The sequence below is a fragment of the Phytophthora cinnamomi genome, assembly GCF_018691715.1.
Source record: "Phytophthora cinnamomi strain GKB4 chromosome Unknown Contig33, whole genome shotgun sequence".
NCBI lineage: Eukaryota > Oomycota > Peronosporomycetes > Peronosporales > Peronosporaceae > Phytophthora > Phytophthora cinnamomi.
Window position 1 is genome coordinate 712365 of NW_027150966.1, and position 20157 is coordinate 732521.

At 56.1% G+C, this 20157-nt stretch overlaps 7 protein-coding genes across 9 annotated transcripts; 3 read left to right on the forward strand and 4 right to left on the reverse strand.

Annotated features, from left to right (window-relative positions):
• Positions 1–162: 162 nt before the first annotated feature.
• IUM83_04377 (RxLR-like protein) lies at positions 163–1145 on the reverse strand (the record flags this gene model as incomplete). The annotated part of the gene is made up of 7 exons (XM_067928454.1): positions 163–206; positions 280–379; positions 451–546; positions 631–702; positions 791–840; positions 924–1006; positions 1075–1145. 7 exons carry the CDS (start codon positions 1143–1145, stop codon positions 163–165), a joined length of 516 nt encoding a protein of 171 aa, XP_067792857.1.
• A 286-nt stretch (positions 1146–1431) lies between these two features.
• IUM83_04378 (heat shock protein 90) lies at positions 1432–4052 on the forward strand (the record flags this gene model as incomplete). Of its 2 annotated transcripts, none has more annotated exons than XM_067928456.1 (2): positions 1432–1553; positions 1628–4052. In XM_067928456.1, the coding sequence occupies 2 exons, from the start codon at positions 1432–1434 to the stop codon at positions 4050–4052; spliced, it is 2547 nt and encodes an 848-aa protein (XP_067792852.1). The 2 variants fall into 2 exon arrangements, with proteins under 2 accessions (XP_067792852.1, XP_067792851.1); XM_067928455.1 differs by having other exon boundaries at positions 1631–4052.
• Positions 4053–4169: 117 nt separating this feature from the next.
• IUM83_04379 (Cilia- and flagella-associated protein 58) lies at positions 4170–6920 on the reverse strand (the record flags this gene model as incomplete). The annotated part of the gene is made up of 1 exon (XM_067928457.1): positions 4170–6920. One exon carries the CDS (start codon positions 6918–6920, stop codon positions 4170–4172), a length of 2751 nt encoding a protein of 916 aa, XP_067792853.1.
• A 376-nt stretch (positions 6921–7296) lies between these two features.
• On the reverse strand, positions 7297–8554 carry IUM83_04380 (uncharacterized protein; the record flags this gene model as incomplete). The annotated part of the gene is made up of 3 exons (XM_067928458.1): positions 7297–7438; positions 7505–7809; positions 7898–8554. 3 exons carry the CDS (start codon positions 8552–8554, stop codon positions 7297–7299), a joined length of 1104 nt encoding a protein of 367 aa, XP_067792748.1.
• Positions 8555–8857: 303 nt separating this feature from the next.
• On the forward strand, positions 8858–9997 carry IUM83_04381 (Non-selective Cation Channel-2 (NSCC2) Family; the record flags this gene model as incomplete). Its single annotated transcript, XM_067928459.1, has 2 exons — positions 8858–8899; positions 9032–9997. The coding sequence occupies 2 exons, from the start codon at positions 8858–8860 to the stop codon at positions 9995–9997; spliced, it is 1008 nt and encodes a 335-aa protein (XP_067792625.1).
• Positions 9998–10195: 198 nt separating this feature from the next.
• Positions 10196–12034, reverse strand: IUM83_04382 (putative calcineurin-like phosphoesterase; the record flags this gene model as incomplete). Its single annotated transcript, XM_067928460.1, has 1 exon — positions 10196–12034. One exon carries the CDS (start codon positions 12032–12034, stop codon positions 10196–10198), a length of 1839 nt encoding a protein of 612 aa, XP_067792628.1.
• A 237-nt stretch (positions 12035–12271) lies between these two features.
• IUM83_04383 (putative cyclin-C) lies at positions 12272–13610 on the forward strand (the record flags this gene model as incomplete). 2 transcript variants are annotated; one of them, XM_067928462.1, is made up of 7 exons in its annotated part: positions 12272–12303; positions 12390–12502; positions 12603–12687; positions 12766–12890; positions 12968–13094; positions 13168–13215; positions 13307–13610. In XM_067928462.1, the coding sequence occupies 7 exons, from the start codon at positions 12272–12274 to the stop codon at positions 13608–13610; spliced, it is 834 nt and encodes a 277-aa protein (XP_067792626.1). The 2 variants fall into 2 exon arrangements, with proteins under 2 accessions (XP_067792626.1, XP_067792627.1); XM_067928461.1 differs by having other exon boundaries at positions 12603–12675.
• Between the last annotated feature and the right edge of the window lie 6547 nt (positions 13611–20157).

Genomic DNA, 20157 nt, shown 5'->3' on the forward strand with positions numbered 1-20157 from the left:
AGCAGAGGAAAAAGTGGTTCGAACGATATGTGTGTAGCATTGTCTTGTCTTTAAGCTGCCAATGATGCTACTACTACACCGATCTTTGTACGGGTTGGGTCTATTTTCTCTGCTTCTGATCGCTCTAGTGAGATTTTTCTGTGCGACAGCGGCGTGGCGCCGTTAGAGCTCCTCGAACTTTGACGTTTTATCAGGTTGAGGGCAAACTGTCCAAAAGAAAGTGTTAGTGTGCCGATGCGTGTACCTAGACTGCAGAATAACGAGCACGTCCTAGATTACCTTGCAGTTTACTGACACACACCCTCTCCTTTGCCGGGGTAAAATCATCGAAGAAGGTGCGAGTGAGCTCGTCCTCGTACTCACCGACAAAATCGTTGCACTACGGTGGCACAACTGCAGGTTAGGCATGTAGAAACAAACTAAGCTTAACGAGGATTTTGCATCACATACCGCCGCGCTGAGCATTCGCTTGGACTTGTGGTTGCTGCCCGGAAGCTCGAGCGGGACTTGCTCGCACACGTCATCCAGAACCTCGAGAATGCGAGCCTGTCACGAATCCCGCATGTAGCGCGGCAGCATATTGGAAGTTAAACAAGTGAAGCGGTGTAAATGGGCCCGTACAGCGCATACCTCGCTGCGCGAGTATTTAATCTGTTTCTTTTCCTCGCTGATGCGGAACACAACGTCCATGTCATGGTCGTTCTGTCAGCCATAGGAATTACCACAACGTTAGCGAAGTTGTCCTCCTTCTTGGTTGGGTGTTTCCAAGACGATGGAGTGCAGTGCTCACCTGCGTATTGTTGAGCTGTGTTTCGATCTCAAACACGATGGACTTGCAGACTATCATTTTCAGCACAGCAAGCAGCACGTCATCAGCACCACTGTCACTAACAACTCCAATTGATAAGGAAACGGCAACGCACTGCAGCAGGATGCAGGCTGGCTCTCGCCGTCGCAGTCGAGCTGACCATGGCCCGCAGCGTTGAAGCGTTTGGAGTGGTCCCACCTGGCAGCAAATACCGGCAACTTTACGTCTTTTTTTCCCTTTTCCATTGAAGGACACGATTCTCCTACCTATCGGTCCACCCAAGTGCTGCAGGAAGCAGCCCTGCCGCCACTGCGAAAGCCATCGTCGTCGCCTTCATCGTCGTTGCGCTTCGTGTCTGAGTACGGCTGGCAGTTACAGCAGTTTGGCGACTAGCCAATCACGAGCAGCGTTCTATGCAACCGCATGAACATTCCGTTTGATAGGAATTCTAGAATCGAACTCGCGGTTAACACGTGGCGGTTATGAACCGATCCGCAGAAAGATCGCTTTTTTTTTTCATGGGGGGCCGACCGACCGACGCGCGACCGACCGCATCAAATCCGTCGAGCATCATTTTCATTTTCGCCTGCAAGATCCAAAGCCGAGACCGCCGATCCGCCGCGATGAAGGGAGGCCGCCGCTCGTCGCTGCTGCTGCTGCTCGTGGCCGTGGCCCTGTGCTTCAGCGCGCTGTCCACGGGCAGCGCCCGCGCTGACGTGTCCCCGGGCTCGGAGGACGTGCTGGGGTGCGTCCACTCCCGTCGTCCTCTGTCTCCGTCCCTCGCTAACGTGATCTCTGTGTTGCTCGGTGTACACGTAGAAGAAGCACGCCGAATCTGCTGGTGGACGACCTGGACGACGAGCCCATGACCGGCGGCGAGACGTTCGCGTTCCAGGCCGAGGTCTCGCGCCTCATGGACATCCTCATCAACTCGCTGTACCGCACCAAGGAGATCTTCCTGCGCGAGCTCATCTCGAACGCCTCGGACGCGCTGGACAAGATCCGCTTCCTGGCGCTGTCCAACAGCGAGCTGCTGGGCAAGCTGCGCGACCTGGAGATCCGCATCAGCTTCGACAAGGACGCGCACACGCTCACCATCCGCGACACGGGCGTGGGCATGACCAAGGACGACCTGGTCAACAACCTCGGCACGGTGGCCAAGTCCGGCACGGCCAACTTCGTCGAGGCCATGCAGGCTGGCACGGACGACAGCAGCCTTATTGGCCAGTTCGGTGTGGGCTTCTACTCTGTCTATCTCGTGGCCGACCGCGTGCGCGTCGTGAGCAAGAACAACGACGACGACCAGTACATCTGGGAGTCGGATGCCAACGCGTCCTTCACGATCACCAAGGACCCGCGCGGTGACACGCTGGGCCGCGGTACCGAGATCACGCTGTTCCTGAAGTCGGACGCCACCGAGTTCCAGGACCAGGACAAGCTCAAGAGCCTCGTCGGTCACTACAGCGAGTTCATCAACTTCCCCATCTACGTGAACTCGAGCTCTACGGAGACGTACGAGGTTGAAGAGGAGCCTGCTGATGTTGAGGAGGCTCCGGAAGACGAGGAAAAGGACGCTGAGAAGACCAGTGAGGATGGCGAAGAGCTTGAGGCCGTGGAGGAAGACGTGGGGGAGAAAGCCCCCAAGACGCGCACGGAAACCCGCACGGTGTGGAACTGGGAGCGTGTGAACGAGGTGAAGGCCATCTGGACGCGCTCCAAGGACGATATCAGTGACGAAGAGTACGAAAGCTTTTACCACTCGTTGCAGAAGACCGACATCACGGACCCGTTGACGTGGATTCACTTCCAGGCCGAGGGCGAGATCGAGTTCAAGTCGATCCTGTACGTTCCTGGCCAAGCTCCTCGTGATCTGTACACGCGCTTTGAGAACAAGAAGGCGGATATCAAACTGTACGTCCGTAAGGTTCTCATCACCGATGACTTTGATGACTTCCTGCCACGCTACCTAAACTTTATCGCTGGCGTCGTGGACTCGGACGACCTGCCCATCAATGTTTCTCGTGAAACGCTGCAGGAGAACAAAATCCTGCGCGTCATTCGCAAGAAGCTGGTCCGCAAGGTCTTGGAGATGCTGCGCAAGCTAGCCGAGAAGGACGACGATGAGGACGACGGCGAGGACGACGACGATGACGAGGTGGTGGAAACCTCGATTGATGCCGAGTCTGATGCCGACACCAAGAAGGAATCTGAGGAGAGCGCTGAAGAGGAAGGAGAGGAGGAGAAGGAGGAAGATGGAAATGCAGCATACAACAAGTTCTGGGAGGAGTTCGGCAAGAACATCAAACTTGGCGTGATGGACGATGCTGCTAACCGTGGTAAGCTGGTCAAGCTGCTGCGCTTCGTGACTAGCCAGAGCGATGGCAAATGGACCTCGCTGGAGGAGTACGTTGACCGCATGAAGGACTGGCAAGACACAATTTACTACATCGCTGCCGAAAATGCTGAAGCCTGCGAGAAGTCTCCGTTCATGGAGAAGATGCGCGCTAAGGGCCTCGAGGTCCTTTACTTCGTCGACGCTTTGGATGAGTACATGGTGTCGCACATGTCGGAGTTTGACGGCAAGAAGCTGGTGTCGATCACTAAGGAGGGCATCAAGTTTGGCGACGAGGACGAATCACTCATGCAGAAGCGTGAACAGCTATACGCGGACAAGTACGTGGCCCTCACGACGGCGCTCAAGACGCTGTACGGCGACAAGATTTCTCGTGTGGCGATGTCACAGCGTGTGGTGGACTCCCCTGCCGTTATGGTGACGTCCCAGTGGGGCTACTCGGCTAACATGCAACGCATTATGAAGGCTCAGACCTTTGGAAGCGGTGAGAAGAACTCGCCAATGTACGGCACCGGATCTGCGATTCTGGAGCTTAACCCTCGCCACCCTATCGTTTCCAAACTGAACGGTCTGATGGTGAGCGACCCTGAGAAGGAGGAGACGAAGGACCTCGCCTGGTTGCTATACGATACAGCGCTCATTAACTCGGGTTTTGACATGGCGGACACCAACCGCTTCTCGGCTCGCATTCACCGCATCATGAAGAGCAGCATGGGCATTGACAGTCTGGAGCTGGAGCCTGAGATTGAGGTTCCAGAGGAAGAGGAGGAGGTTGATGAAGAGGAGGCGGAAGCTGAAGATTTGGACGAGCCGGAGGAGATTGAGCTCCCTCAGTCAGACGATGCCGAGGAAACTGGTGAGCCAGTTGCTGATGAGAAGGACGAGCTGTAGGGTGGCGCGAAAACATAAGTAACTTCGAGACCACAATACACGTTCATTTCATTGTTCTCTACACCATGTCAAACAAGGCAGTTAAAGCGCGGGAATAGGATTCTTGAATGATGTGTACTATTGATTGAGACTGAAGCCCCCGCCGACAAAGCGGTTTGCAGCGGCTATCGCTAGTTGTCGCTGCGCCTCAGCAGGACTCGGTCGACTAGCACCTTTACTACTGTTATTGCTTGGAATGTTTGGCAGCTGCGTTTGCTGGGACTGCTGCTGGTTTCGTGAAGGTAGTACGACAGGCTGTTTGTCCTTCATCTTGGCTTCCAGTTTCTTCTTGTAGTATTTGCGCTTGAACTCGTGCAATTCCCGTGCCAGCCGCTCGATCTCGAATTTAAGCTCGTGCTCCTTCGCCTGAAACATGTTTTGCTCACTGAGCAAGCTCTTTAATTGTTTTTCTTTCTCTCGTACGACCTGTTGGTACCAGCTGAGTTGCTCTGCAACTTCAGGTCCAGGCTGCCGAGCCAAAATTGCCTTGAGCTCTTGATATAGCTTCTCCTTCTCTTGGTTTACGAGCTCCTTCTCTACGACCTCCTCCGTCTTCTGGATAAGTCGCTTTTGTAGCGTCTGGATTTTTTGTAGCAACTCATATGTCGCTGGGTCACTTCCTTCAAGCTTGCGCCACCGATGCACGTTCATAGGGTTCTCTAGCTCCTCTGATAGTGCCTTCACCTTTGTTTTCTCCTGCAACAACTCACGCTGAAGATGGTACACTTCACGCTTAAGCTCATCAGCTTGACCCACTTGGTGCTTGGCGATGTACAATTCGCGCTTGAGATCTGTCACCTTCAGCTTGAGAACGCGAATATCCTGCAATCGCTCTTGGTACTGAGCTTCACCCTTGCTTAGCGTGGACTGCTGGATCTTGAGTTTTTCATATAGAAGCGCTAGTTCGTCATTGCGTCGGATGAGTTGCGTTCCTAGTATGTCACGCTCGTTGATGACCTGGTCATACTCCTTACGCTGCTCCAAAGCCTCATCATCCATCCGTCGAATCAGGGTGCTGAGTTTGCGCACCTCAGCGTCCTGATTGTTGATGGTCTCTTCATTCGCAGCCAGGAGTGCACGTAATCGAGCAAGTTCGCTCTTGTGTTGCTCCTTTTGTTTCTCAACCTTTTGGTGGTCGAAGTGCTCTTTTACAAGCGCCACATCCTTGGCAGCGACCTCTTCCTTTAACTGCTCGATCTGGTGTGTGAGAATCTTAAATTTACGCTTCATCTCGGCAATTTCATCCTGCGATTCGATAAGGTTCTTGCTGTAGAGGTTGCGTTCGCTGCGAACAGCCTCGTAAAGCTGTTGCTGCTGCTTCAGCTTTGTTTCACCTTCGTGCACCTTCTTCTGCAAGTCATGATTCCGCATCTCTTTCAACTTGACCTCTTCTTCCGCCTGCAAGTAAAGCTTGCGTTGCTCCGCAGCCTCCATGCCATATTTCTCGCGTTCCTTCTCCAACTGGTAAATCAGCTTACGCTGCTTCGACGCTTCAAGCTTAAATCCTGCTAGCTCTTGCTCCAGATTCTTCGCTACGCGTTCGTTAGTCTTGATTTCATCTTGCGCACGGCGAACTTTGCCCTCAGCCTTTAGAGTTTGCTTCGTCTGCATTGCTTTCTCTCGCTCCAACGCCTCCAGTTCCGTTCGTGCATGGTCTTCATTGATTTTGTCCAGATCTAGGTCGTGCTGCATGCTCTTGATTTGAGTTTGCAGCACCAGTTTTGCAGTGTGTTCTCCTTCTAGCTTTTCTTCGAGTTGTTGAAGCTGTCGCTTCTCCTTGTCCAGTTTGCGTTCTACTGTGCCCTTCTCGAGCTTCACTCGGTGGATTTCATCCTGCCGGGCTTTCAGCTCGTTTTCGAGGTTACGGCGCTCCACTTCGAGTTGCATCGTCTTGTCACTCTGCTCGTTCAGGAGGTCCGTAAGTTTTTGGGTACGCCCGAAGAGCGTCTCATAGTCACGAACATATTTGTCCATTGTACCACGAGCCTCAGCGAGTTGCTTCTCAAGTCCACCGACTTGTGTCTGCAAGCGAATGAGCTCAGTCGCTCCTTGAGTCTGCTCCATGGTCTTCTTTTCCAATTTGCTCTTCACATCTTTGATCTCCTTATCCAGGCGCTCTTTGCGCCGCATCTCGCGCTCTTGTTCTGCCGCCTTCATAGCAAGTTGGTCCTTCAAAGTTTGAATATCACTTTTTTGGGAAGCTGTCAGGGTGTCCATTTCGCTAAGACGGCGATGCAATTCTTGCATACGCTCGTGATCCTTCTTAGCGTTGATCTCGTGTTCCTCGTTAGCACGCATCAGCTCCTCTTTAGCACGCATGACCTCCTTCAGCATACTCTCTTGACCAGCACTTAGTCCTGTGCCTTGCTCTACGAGTCGACCGAGATTGATAATCTCATCCTTGAGCTGTTGAATCGTCTCTTTGGCGCGTAACTCTTTCTCGTGGGATGCGTCGACCATCTTCCAAGCCTTCTCCATCTCCTTCTTCAACGACGCAATGCTGGCTTGGTCCTCCTGTGAGAGCTTAAGCGCCGTTTGCACCTTAGCAGCATTGTTGATAATTTCAGCGTTCAGTTCGCGGCACTTCTTGATGAGCTTCTTTTCTTGCCCATTTGATTTCTTCAGTGCTCGATGTAGTTTCTCGTACTCGAGTCGAAAGCGCTCCAAGCTTTTATCTCCTTCCAACTCGGCTAGCACTTCCTGGAAATCATTCTCCAGTGTTTCGAGCGATGTTGCCTCCAGTCCAGCATCATCACCAAGCAACTTCCCCTCAAGTGACGCTGTTTCAGGTCCACCGCCGGCTGGATCTTCTTGGACTCTGCCGCTCATTGCCACAGCGTTTACTACGAGCTCGCCTTACCGCTATCGCTCGGACGCTTCGCCGCAATGTGCACTTCCCAATTGCCTTTTGCTTGTCGTTTCCTGCCAAGTTTAGCCATTCCCGACACCTCATCATGCCACCTCTAAATTTATAGGAAGGGATCCGTCCAGCGTCACCTTTCCTGGCCACGGTGAAGAGAACAGCTTGCTGGAACCGTTTTGTTGGCTCAACATCCATGACGACAAAAGTGTGAGAGTTGTGTAAACATGAGAGCGCATGCAGATGAAGCGATACGGAACGGGAGTTAGCTACTGATACGTGTGGATTGACAAGTTGTCTGGATAACTGGTCTTGGCTTCGTAGATTTCGCTGGGAACTCAGCGGCTATTGTTGCACGTCCCAGATCTCGGCAAACAATTCAATGACGTCGCCAAGGCGCATGCGCTGCGGCAGGTCAAAGGTCCGGCGCACGGATGATAACCCGTCGAACAGCAAATGAGCAGGTACTGGTGGCGGACGAGGCGGGCTGCAAGACAACTATGATCAGTACCTGGGGGATAACAACCTCTCTCACCAATCGACAACTACTCACCGGGTCTGCGTGGCAGTAAGCCAGGTCGTCCGCGACTCCTGCCATGTGCGCAAACCCACGTTGAAGAATGGTCCGTTGCGACCTTGGGGCCACCACGGGTCGGTATCGCTGGTAGCCGCAGCCACCTGAAAGCGATGCAGGTGCTGCACCAGCCAGTCCAGAATCTCCGCGATTGCCTGCGTAGCGGCGTCTTCATCCGTGATGTTGGAAAACGCAAAGCCGCTCTGCTGATTCACAAACAGCGACGCCTTGAGCGACGTAGCAGCCTGCGGGTTAGCTGCGCACGAGCTCAGCAGCGTCTGGTACTGCAGCAATCAACATAAAGCCATCCACCAAGCACTGTCAGTCGCATGGATCTCCAAGTCTACCTCTCCCGTAACATCCCAACCGTACCGCTTCGGATCCAGCGTAGGGCGATTTCTCCCCCAGCTGCAGCAGCAACGGGAGAATTGGCGACGTGGCCTCTGCTGCATCTACACTCTCGCCCTCTCCGATCGGATTCCAGGGCACGAGGCCCTTGGGGCACATGGCGACGACGCAGTCCATGGCCGCGGATCTCTCCATCGCCACCTTAATCGCAAGATCCGCTCCTGCCCCCACTCCACAGAGCCCCACCCGCTGCACGTCGTGCTTTTGCTTGAGATATAGTGCCGCCTGCTGCACGATGGCCACGTGCTCCTGCGTGGCGCTGTCGCTCGGCGTCGCCTTACCCTCCTGGAACAGATCCAGCACCAGCACCTTGTAGCCCTGCTCCGCCAGCTTGTCGGCGAAGGAGATGGTCGTGAGGCCGAAGCGGTCGGTGGCTCCGGCGCCCGCGGCGAACGTGCGGCTCACGCGGCTCTGCTCGGCCACAAACACGACGCCTGTCACGACGCGACCGATGTGCGAGGCGGGCGCCACGAAGTACGCGTCCTGCAGACGCCCCTCCGGCGCTGCGTCGTCGGCGGAGGCCTCAGCTGCGGGCGTGGGCGACAGGTCCAGGGGAAACTGCAGTGTGGAGCCCGCCCCCGAGTACACGAAGCGCGGGCGCACAATGCCGGAGACGCTCATCTGGGCCGGAAGCTTGGGGTGCGTCGAAGTTTGGCTCGGTACGCCCCCAAAATTATTGTGTATTCAATTTCGTTGAAAGGCGGAATCGAAACGGCAATAATTATTAATAAGTGGTCGTTATGTTGTCCGTAACTAACTGGTGTAGTTTACACCAGTTTTGCGGACACGTCACTAGTTGCCGATTGAGGGGTTGTGATTGGCCACAGCAAACAGGCGGTTGCTGCTTACGGGGAGCACGTCGATTGCGTCCTCATTATCGAACAGGCCACGCGTTGGATCAAGCGACAGCAAGCTTGCAGCAGAATGAGCGCCGAAGACACCCCGAAGGCGGAAGCCACGTCCACGGTACGCGCGCATCTCCCGTCCCCTTCCTTTCGTGGTCTCGCCGGTCCCCAGAACTGCTCTGGAGACCGAGATATAACAATACCAGGACGCCGACACTGACGCGTTTCCCTCTGTGTGCCCGACCCAATGCAGACGGCGGAAATGCCCTGGGAGACGGAGAAGGGCATCCGCAAGATGGCGGACCTTCTGCGTGGACGCAAGGGCATGCCCGCACGCCACGCCGTGGAGCTCGGCAAGCGCGTCGAGTACTTCCGCGGCGACCGTCTGGCGTCGTTCTTGCTGGCCAGCCCCATGGCGAAGAAGTACTTCCCGGAGATCAAGACCAAGGAGGACGTCTACTCGGTCGGCCGCGCGCTGGTGCAGAACGATTACATCCACCGCTCGGAGCGCGACGCCAAGAACAAGAAGCTGCTGAAGCCCACCCCCAAGCAGGACTTCTCCCCGGAGGGATACTACACGTGGATGTACGAGGGCTCCAAGACCCTCCGCAACATCATGACGGCGCTGCTGATCATTGGCTTCCTCACCATTACGTGCTTCCCCATCTGGCCGCAGTGGGCCAAGGTCGCGCTGTGGTACATGTCCGTCACCTTCCTTATCTTCATCGCCATCTTCGTGGTGGTGCGCCTCTTCATCTTCTTCATGCTCTGGATGATCGGTTACGAGTACTGGCTGCTGCCTAACATCTTCGACGACAACCTGTCGGTCGCCGACTCGTTCGTGCCGCTCTACTCGCTGCGCTCCACGGACCCGTCCGAGCGTATTTACCGTATCGTTGGACTTATTGCTTTCGCGTGCTTCTGCGTCTGGGTGAAGAACCAGCCCACGGACTTCGATGAGTACATGGAGCTGACCAAGCAGTTCACGGACGATATTTACAGCGGCAAGCTTCTGAGCGATATGTCTCAGAAGGATCAGGACAATATTGACGGCGTGAAGGTGCCAGATCTCGAGGACCTCCTCAAGGACGACGACGAAGAAGATGAGGACCAGGATGCTAAGTTCGCCAAGATCTTAGATGAGGACGAGGAAGAGAACTCGAAGTTTTCAGAGGCAACTGAGGACGACGATGATGAAGTCGTAGACCGGGACTTGTAGACGGCGAGCAGGCAGACTAGCTGACTGACGGACGCAATGACCGTAATTTCAACTTAGTACTTGATCATTTTTCTTGTGTGACGGCGTTATTTGCTGCATGGTATTGCAGCCCCCTACTCGGAATGAAATGTAGCATATGAATGAAGACATGTAGTTTCGACATGCATCGCACGCCAAAGCCGCGCCGTCGAGGTGCACTTAGTTCCACGGAGTCAGAGTGACTTCGTCGTAGACGACGCCATTGCGGTTCAGGATGAACTGCACACTCATCGACTGTTCGGTCGATTCGATGCGCAAGTAGCCCCAGTCGTTCAGGTGACTCACACTCCACTCGCCCAATTTGCTCGAGAAGCCTTGCTTTTCCAAACCAGCGCCTGCGGAGCCAATCACGATGTGAACGGGTCCCTGGCCGTCCTTAGTACACTTTCCGTTGCGGACCGCGCAACTGCGTTCGTAAGAGTGCTGGTGGCCCACGAGCATCAAGTTCACCTTGTGTTCCCACAGCAAGTCCTCAACCTCATCGCGGAAATGCTGAGCTACCTTGTAGTCGGCTTCTTCACCCAGCTGCGTCGTGTACATCATCCGGTGCGACGTCAGCACGATCCACGGCGTCTTCTTCCGGTCCACACTATTCAGGTCGTTCTCCAGCCATTTATATTGCTTTGACCCACGGCGCCAGTCGTGCTCCGATGAAATCTGGATAACGTGGACACCACCGTAGTCGAACGAATACCAATAGATACCGTTTCCGTTAGCTGGGGCATCCCAGCGGTAATACATGGGCACGGAGCATTCACCGGACGAGTCCTCGCCGTAGTTGGCCCACTCTGGGTGGAAGTCCATTCGGCCATCCTTTCCTGTGGCTCCGCTGGGGTCGTTGGCGCCTCCCGTTGTATAGTCATATTCGTGATTGCCGATGCTAACCATGTATGGGACTCTGGTCGCGTAGGGCTCGATAACGTGGAAGAACTCATCCCACATGTGTGCGTGGCCGCGGGCGTAGCTGATGTCCCCAAAGTGCAAGAGGAAGCTGTCATAGCCGTCCATCACATCTTGATACGAACGCACAGCCGTCGACGTCGCCGCTGGTGCAGGGTCAACTCCCATATCGGCGTACGCAATAAACTTGGCGCTTTTCACAGAAGCATCTGGTCGACTCATGAAGGAGTATACCGAGCTCCATCCGTCCTTTTCACTGCCAAACTTGTAAAAGTACCGCGTGCCGGGCTTCAGTCCCTTCAAGATGACAGTGTGCATGTTGCCCGGGTCGCGGAACCATTGCTGGCTCGTAAGATTCGCCGGTCGGTTGCACAGCTGAGCAGCCGTGTACGTCTTGAACTTGCCCTCTGCATGCTCGTGCAAAGCGTCAGGATCGAGGCCGTACTTGACAACGGGCGTCTCACGAGACGCCGAGTTGAACATCACCGACATTTCGTCGTTATGTTCAGTAAAAGCAATGTGCCCTTGCTTGGGAGCAGTAAAGGCCTCCGTCATACCAACTTCCAGCTTGGCAAGGGGGGCGAAGACGTTGCCTTTCGGCTGGAAGTTGAAGTACTCGACGGTATAGTTGCAGCGCATCATGTAGAGCGACGAGAAGCGGACGGAGTTGGGCAGCGTGGGGCCATCTGCGCCAGGTCCATTGGCCTCCGTGATACCAACCTTCACAAGGAAGTCCTTGTCGTGGGCCTTGGGGCCGCAGCTAAGACCCAGGAAGTCCGTCTGGTGCGGGCGCTTGACGCCGCTCCAGGAGATCACCAGATCCTCGCCGTCTCTCAGCAGCGGCGGCGTCGCAGTCAGCACGACACCACCCAGATCTTCCGTCACCTTGTCCTGGGCGAAGCCGCGCAGGAACCCAGTCGGGTCGTCCCGGTTGGCGTCCCAGACGTCGTCTTCGTAGTGGACGATGGGGCGCGGATCCCTTTCCAGAGCATCGCGTAGCGTGTCGGCGTATCTGTAGCTCAGCGGGGGCTTCTCCGCCTGCACGAGGACAGCCAGGAGAGCCGGCAGAAACAGCAGCGAGCGAGGGGGCGCGATCATCGCCGGCCGCAGCGGTGGGTTTCTTCTCTGCACTTGTCTTTCGCGCTGCCGTTCGGCTTATGGCAGTTGAACTCAGTTCAACGTGACCGTTGTATCTAGTGACAGATAGTGAGTAGATAAACACCCCGATCCTGACATCCGTCGCGATTGGTGTAAAACCTCCCAGTTTCAACCAGTTAGCGTCCACCTGCGCTGCAATACACAATTTCCATACTCCGAGACAACACGAAGGCCACCATGGGCATGAACTTCTGGCACTCGACGCACTAGTACGTGGGTCTTTGCGCGTGCAAGGCGCTGTCGACTTGTCAGAACTGACGTCCGTGTGCCTTGCTACGCCGTGTCCGCCTTGCAGTCTGTACTGGATGAAGGACGTGACCAAGTCCGACCTGCGCAAGAGGAACCCGCTGGACCGCAAGCACCTGACGGACGACGAGATCGACAGCATCCACCTGGCCAACATCTCGCGTGGGTAGTAAGCTGAGGGGAATCCGTAGACTGGACGGCGTCGAGGTGTGGACGCTACGTGTGGAGCAGTGCTGACAGCGTTTATGGTGTCGAACCGCAGTGCTGGAGGAGATCGGGCCGCGCCTGCGTGTCCGCCAGATCATTATTTATACGGCAATCATCTTCTATCGGCGGTTCTACCAGACGTACGTCGGGGGTGTCTTTCTCGAGCCTACGGGGACAAAACTCTCATTGACAATTTGAATTATGTTGCTGCATTGCAGGCAAAGCTTCGTGAACTTTGATCCGCACTTGGTCGTCGGGACGGTGTTCTTCCTTGCTTCCAAGGTGGAAGAGAGTCAGCTATCACTCACTACTGTTGCTTCCGTTCTACACCATTACACCACGAGTACGCTTACGTACCTGCTACAGTAATATTGGCACAGAAGGATTTACTGGTCATTATACTCGTTGCGAACTTGACAGCTAGTGTCGACGAAGACGAGTCCATGTACACTTTCCAAGACAAGGACATCCTAGAGTGCGAGTTCTACGTGATCGAGGCGCTACAATTCGACTTGATCCTGCATCACCCATTCCCATCGCTTCTTCAGTGCGTTAGCCACAAGCGGTGAGCTTGAACTACATTACTTGTTTCTCGGACTAATTCTTCTTTTGCCGTGTAGATTTTTGGATGAATTTGACATCCATGAAGAGTGTCTTCAACTTGCGTGGTAAGAACTCCGATGCAATACTCTAGATGTTTGATGCGCACTTTGCTAAGCTAACTCCGACGTATTATATCTGCTTGTGATGGTTCGTTAGGCAACTGGTCCAATACTCGTACCGCACAGACATCGTTCTTCTGTACCCTCCCTTTATGGTGGCGTACGCGGCCGCGTACATTTCATGTCGCGATGCAGGATACGATGCCGCGCAGGTGTTTGCCACTGTGAACATCAAAAAGGACCTGCTGCTGAAAATCGTAGGAGAGTTTCAGGAAGCAGTCGAAGACGAGAAAAGACTGTATGCGGTGCAGGCGACAGCCTTAGAGCGGTTGGAGGAGATCATTCCAGATGCCTCCGCTACCGAGGCTGAAGCGACTCCCAGTGCGTCCGCGGAGAAATGAGATCGTATGGACTCTATGCTACGATGGTAGTGAGGTGGTGTGTTCTAGCTGAACAAATACATCGAGCCAAGTTGAGGCTAATAAATGGGCTCGGCCGGCAAAAGTCCTAAGTGTCTCATACAAATAACGACCTTCATGTAGCTTCTGCTCTGGCGATACTTCCTCGACTTTTATCGCCCTTAAAAAATCACTGTCAGAGTACTTAGGCACTGGTATGCTCCCTGAGCATTATCCGAGGAAAATAAAATGAAAAATTAGAGAATGCATGGTCATGATCGAGTAAAAAACGAGTGGATTGAACTAAACCTTGACTGTTTTTGGTAGCACGAAACTTTACAAAATAGGTATATTTCTCGATAAGAAAAACGTACTTCGAAAGTGCAACGATTTGAAAACGAATAACCCGGACAATTCTGGTTCATCGTACGGCCCGCACGAGCCAACACGTCCGTATTATTGACATAGTTCCTTGTGTAGACCCTTATGCGTGTCCAGTCTTATCTAGTAATATAGCGTCACTTTCAAGCAGTACTACAGTGGCAGTAGCAAGCAATGCTCTCTCGGAGTGTGACCGGTAAAGTGAAGGTGAACTTCCCATTCAGTATTGCAATGTAGTGTCGGCATATCCCACGCGGGGACAGATACCATTACTCTAGACTAATCAGTTGACACCTCCTGGAGCTGAGCCTCGCCTAGAACGGGAGCATGACACCATGGGAGTCTCCAGCGTTAGCTGGCCCTTCGTCCACCGTTGACGACAGGGATAGGGACAGTGAGGAGAGAGTGATTATCGGCGACCGCAACCCCGGTAGGTCTTTAGGCTGCTCCCCGCAAGCGTTCCGGTTTACATGCAATATACAGCGGACTCGGAGCGACGGCACAAGTGCGCTAGCCGTGCTCCATGTCCCTCGGCACGACGCCAGCGCGCATACTGACGTCGAAGCCCCCGCGGCTTCTCTCCGCGGTCCTCACCACCCTACTGCTCTACCACGCGCATACGTAACCCCGAACAGCGTACCTCGTGCAGTGCCACCGTACCCCAATTCCCGATAGGTAGCAACACTAACTCCGCGTCCGACACCAAGTAGCTTAGATTAGTTCGTCGTTAATGCTCTTCCCGCACTAAATCCAGAACTGAGGGCCAGGCTTGCCAGTCCGCAAGGCCGCACCCTCCTATCTACCGAAGTCCCCCCGGTCCGCGCCTATCCTACTTGCTACGGTGTCCTTGCTAACCTACTCACCTCACGCTGTCTCTCAGCCGCTCATCGGTTCTTCCTCGTCGCCTCTCCTTCTCCGCATACTGCACGTCGTTCGTCCTAGCCGTGTCGTCTCTCCTTGCGATCTTCTCGAGTCGCCCAGCTTCAATGGCGACCCTCTGCATCCCTTCTAGATCCCTCGCGCTTGTGGCACCAGCCCGCTGGCTTGCATCCGCCGCCAACTGACTGCTCGTTCACTCCTTCGTCACCGTCCTCTTCGTCATGGTGACGCTGTCAAGTCGGTCACCGTTCGCCCGTCGTCACGCTGGTCGCCGTCGTGGAGCTTGGCCACGAGAAAATCCCTACTACTACACGCCATCCCCGGCTGCGAGATCGTCCTCGATATTGCCGTTATCCAGCAGCTCTTCGAACGGTTGGGCCGTGAGCCATCGCTTGCCCATTGGTCCACCCCGTCGAGTACTGTACTCCACTTGATGCTCCAATACACAGCGTCCGGCGCGATTCCGAACGCGTGGCCTCGCCCGTTCAACAATGTAGCCTGCCGTGGCCACCTGCAACAACTCTGGTAGTGGTGCTGGCTGTCGCCGACGCCCTCGTCCCTGCAGCATCTCGACCGCTCCCACCGTAACTGCACTTGCGCCATCTCATTCAGTGCCGTGGCCGTCGTCTCGGACTTCGTCGTGCGGATCGGTTGTCGGCCGTCCTTGCCCGACCGCTTGTCGCTCTCGCTCTCCGACTTCCCTCGTGGCTTCGTCACCGGCACTGCGCCTTCGTACTCCGGCACGTGCACCGCCATGTAGCCCTTGATCGTCGTCTGGACCCACTTCCTCGGCTTCTGGGGCCTCCTGCTCGTCACGTGCAGCACGGCGCCGCACAAGCCGTGCTTCTCGCGCTGCATCGGCTTCTCGTCGCCGTTGCTACTTCTGCTTCTCGTCGTCCTTGGCGTCGTCGCCTGAGCGCGCCTTCCTCTTTCGCTGCCCGTTCCTTAGTGCTGCTTGGCGTTGCGTGGGTGCCCCAATCGGCGCATTACCACCAGCGTCACCGCTCGCCGCGACTATTCTCGAGTTCGTCGGTTCCAACGTGGCAGTCGCATCTGCCACCACCAGTCGTTCATCTTGTCCAGCGGCACCTTCTGCCCGTTCACCGGCATCGGTGCTTCTTCCAGCGCCACCACCGTTTCTCGTTTTACCCACTGCGTCTCCGACAGGGCCAGCAGCTTCAGGTTCTGGTCCAGCTTCACGCAATGGCACCATTGTCACACTTGGCACTCCGTCGCTTGTGCCACTCGCACCTGGTCCTAGCGACGCTGCATTCGCCGCCCGGCCGTCGCCACGCGAGCCAGTCTCGGCTTCGTCGTCTTCCTCCGCCAGCTCGGCGAGGATTCGTTCAGCAATCGCGCACTCGGCAGCTGCTCGCCACCAGGAAGCTGCTGTGCTTCACCAAGCGCTTGCCTGTGTCGTCCCGCACAACCTTCATGTTGTCGAACCCAGCGTCCTGCACAACCTTGGCCAGTCCTACCCATTCATGGGCGAGCATCGTGATGCCCTTGCCTCTGGGCGGTCGCAGCACCCACACCAAGTCGCCTGGGCTGAACTCCCCGCGCTGCCTGACACGCCGATTGTAATACTTCTCGCGGCGGCGTTGGTCCTTCTCCAGCGTCTTCCGTGCCGCTTCCGTCGCTCTCGCCATGTTCGCCACCAATCGCCGCTGGTACTCGGCGAACTCCCCGACCTGCCGCACACCGCTCACGCGCAGCAACTCGTTCGGGGTTCTCAGCCGTCTGCCCATCATGAGCTCGTTGGGGCTGAACCCCGTGCTCGTTTGTCTCGCGCCGTTGTACGCATAAGCCGCACACAGCAGCCACTGATCCCAATCATTTTGAGCCTCGGCCACGTAGAGCGCGACCATATCCTTTCACGAGCGATGAAGTCGCTCGACGAGCCCTAGCAACGCCGGCCTGTACGGTACCGGCGTCGTCTGCTTCGCCTGCAGTGACTTCACCAGCGCTTCGATCACCGCGCCATTCAACTCAGGCGCGCCGTCCATGACGAGCTCGCGCATCGGCCCATACACCATCACAATCTTCTCCAAGATGAACTTGGCGATGTCCTTTCGCCGTGTGGTTCGGGACCACCGCCACTACCGCGTACCTCGTAGTGTAGTCCACCGCCGCAAGCACATAGCGGTTGCCGTCGGGCGTGACTGGTAGCGGGCCAGCCACGTCGAGCGCCCATCGATCACCAGCAGCCCCTACACCTTGGCTCCGTAGCGGAGGGATGACCTCCTTCGGTCTTGCCTTCCTGATCCCGCAGTCTCGACACGCACGCACCCATCGTCGCACATGCGCGCCCATGTCCGGCCACCAATAGGTCACCGCGAGCCTCGCATACGTCTGCGGGGTTCGTAAGTGACAGGAGTAGATAGAATCGTGACTCTCGCGTAGTGCTGTTGGCCAGAGGGCCATCGGCAGCACCACGCGTCGGCCTCCGTCCTCGCTCTCGATGTATACCACGTCGTCGACCACCGTGATCGCTCGGTTGCCATATCTGCCCTTCTGGCGCAGATTCTTCACCATCCGGTCACGTCCTTGCTCGGCACGGATCTCCACCTCCGTCAACTGCCCGTCGCCACCAGCAGATGCTTCGCCTCGCTCTCCTGCTGTCACAACTTGCACTGGCGCTCGGGATAGAACGTATGCGACAACGTTGATCGTTCCCGGGCGATACACAACTTCAAAATGGTATTCCTGTAGCTGTAGAGACCAGCGGTGCAGCCTTCCCTTCAGGTCCTTGGACGTCATCAGCCACTTCAAGGCCGAGTGGTCCGTGACTAACTCGAACTTCCTCCCGTAGAGGTACGGCCTAAATAGTTTCACCGCCCACACCACAGCAGCACACTCAAGATCCATAATGCTGTAATTGCTCACTGTGGTTGAGTTTACCTTTGACGCGTATGCGATCGGCTGCTCGCCGTGGCCCTGGTCCTGCGTCAGCGTCGCTCCAAGCCCCACCTTAGAGTCGTCAGTGATCAACTTGAATGGTCGGGTGAAGTCCGGGTACGCGAGTACCGGACGTTCTGTGAGCGCCACCGTCAGACACTCAAACGCTTTTTGCTCGGCCTCGCCCCAACGCCAAACGACTCCCTTCCTCAGCAGTTTCGTCAGCGGTGCTGCCTTGCTCGCGAACGATAGTACCCCGCCATGTGCACGAATCGTTTTACTTCTACGGAATCCTGTGGTGCAGGAAACTGCCGCACACTGTCGACCAGGCTCTCCATCGGGCGCACTCCATTCGCGTCCAGCTCGTGGCCAAGATACTCCAGTCGTTCCGTGGCGAACGAACACTTGCTCGCTTTGAGCGACAAGCCCGCATTGTCCAACCTCTCCAGCACCACCGCCAGCTCGACGACGTGCTGAGCCACGTTCCCCCGCGGGAACACAATAACGTCATTCAGGTAAACTAGGCAGCTTCGCCACGTCAGTCCGCGCAGCACGGCATTCATCATCCGCTTAAAAGTTCCTGGTGCATTCGCAAGGCCAAATGGCATGCGAATAAAGCGAAATAGCCCTCTCCTCGTCACGAATCCGGTCTTGTCACGATCTCCACCCGCCACAGGCGCCTGCCAGTAGCCCTCATGCAGATCCAATGTAGTGAAGCGTCTCGCTCCGGGTAGATGATCGAGCGTGTCGTTTATCCTAGGTAGTGGGTAGACATCTCGTTGCGTGATGGCGTTCAGCTGTCTGTAATCAATACAGAACCTTACGGTGCCGTCTTTCTTTTTGACGAGCACCACGGGGAAGCCCCACGCTCCACAGCCCTCCTCGATTACCTTGTCTTTCAGCATCTTCTCCACCTCTTCGTCGATGACGACTTGCTCCGCCTGCGAGTACCGTCTCGGCCGCACCTTGATCGGCGCTGCCGCACCTGTATGGATCTCGTGGGTCACCCCAACTTTGGCATCGGCGGGCAGCCCTCCCTGGGTTCCAGCATCGCAGGGTAGTTCCGTAGTAACGTCAATAACACCTCTCGTTCTTGCTCGTCCATGTCTCCGACTTTCAGCTCGCCTTCCATACTCAACTGCTCGCTTCTCGCCTTCAGGATGCGCTCCAGCCAGTGTCGTACGCGGTCGCGATCGAATTCGCCGTCTAACTCCATGACTTCAACTTCGCCCTTCGTCGGTGTCCAGGTGCCCAATGCCTCGCGTGCCGGCAACTTCGTGGGGCGTCCCTCCAGGTTCAGTATCGGCACCGTCACTTCACCACCGCGCACCACCGTCAACGTCGGTGCTGTCAGCAAGTATGGATCCACTTGCCGGTCCGGCACGAACATGACCTCGGTGCCGTCAGGCGCTGACACCGCTAACTTCACATTGTGGATCGTCCCCGTGCGTCCCCGTGCACGCCGTACGAGGCGCGCTCGTGCTGCGCGCTCACCTCGCTGCTCACTACACAGAAACGGCACCACCTTCTTCAAGCCGCTCTCGAACCACTTCATCTCGCAGAGACGAAGTCGACCTTCACGCCCATCGTGAGCACCCACTCCTCGCCGAGCAGGAACTCCCCCGACTTGCCCTCGACGATCAGCGCGCCCACGGCCATGACTTGGTCGTATTGTGTGCGAAACTGGAACCTCCAGACGCCCAGCACGCGCGCTACAGCTCCCGTGAATCCTTCCACGTAGTCGACGGGCGGCAGTACGTCCTGCCTCTCGCCGTACGCTTGCCACGCTTCACCAGCGACGCAGTACTGCGCGCCGGTGTCTAACTTGATTTGCTTCTCTTCGCCACAGACCGTCACTCTCGCTGTCGGCAGCGAGTCTACCGTCGGTGCTTGCACAGCGCGCAGCCGCGCAATCCGCATCGGTCTCCCATCGCTCTCACTGTGTCTCACGAACGGTCGCGCGTACACGCTCCCGCTGTGATGCACGTACTGTTTCGCGCAGCGCTGCTGCTGCGGTCTTCCTCGCTTCACTTCGCTTGCAGTGGGCAGTACGTGCCCAGCCTCTTCGGCTTCTGCTCGAGTCAGCGTCTTCCCACTTCCAGCTCCCCATCGCTGGCACACTTCACCGAAGGCGAAGAACGCCTCTTCTGGATACTGCATCTCCGCTAAGACCGTCCGTAGCTCCCGTCGTTCCTTGGCTTTGGCTTTCCGCACGCTCTTCTCATATCTGCGCCGCGTTCGTGACTGTCGTAGCAGCATCTCAACCACCGCCATTGAGTCGTCTTCGTTGCCCTTCACTCGCCGCACTGCTGCGCCATCTGCTTGCTGCGGTGACGCCCGTCCGTGCTCGAAGTCGTCCACGTCGCTGGGCTTTCCGCCATCACCGCACTCG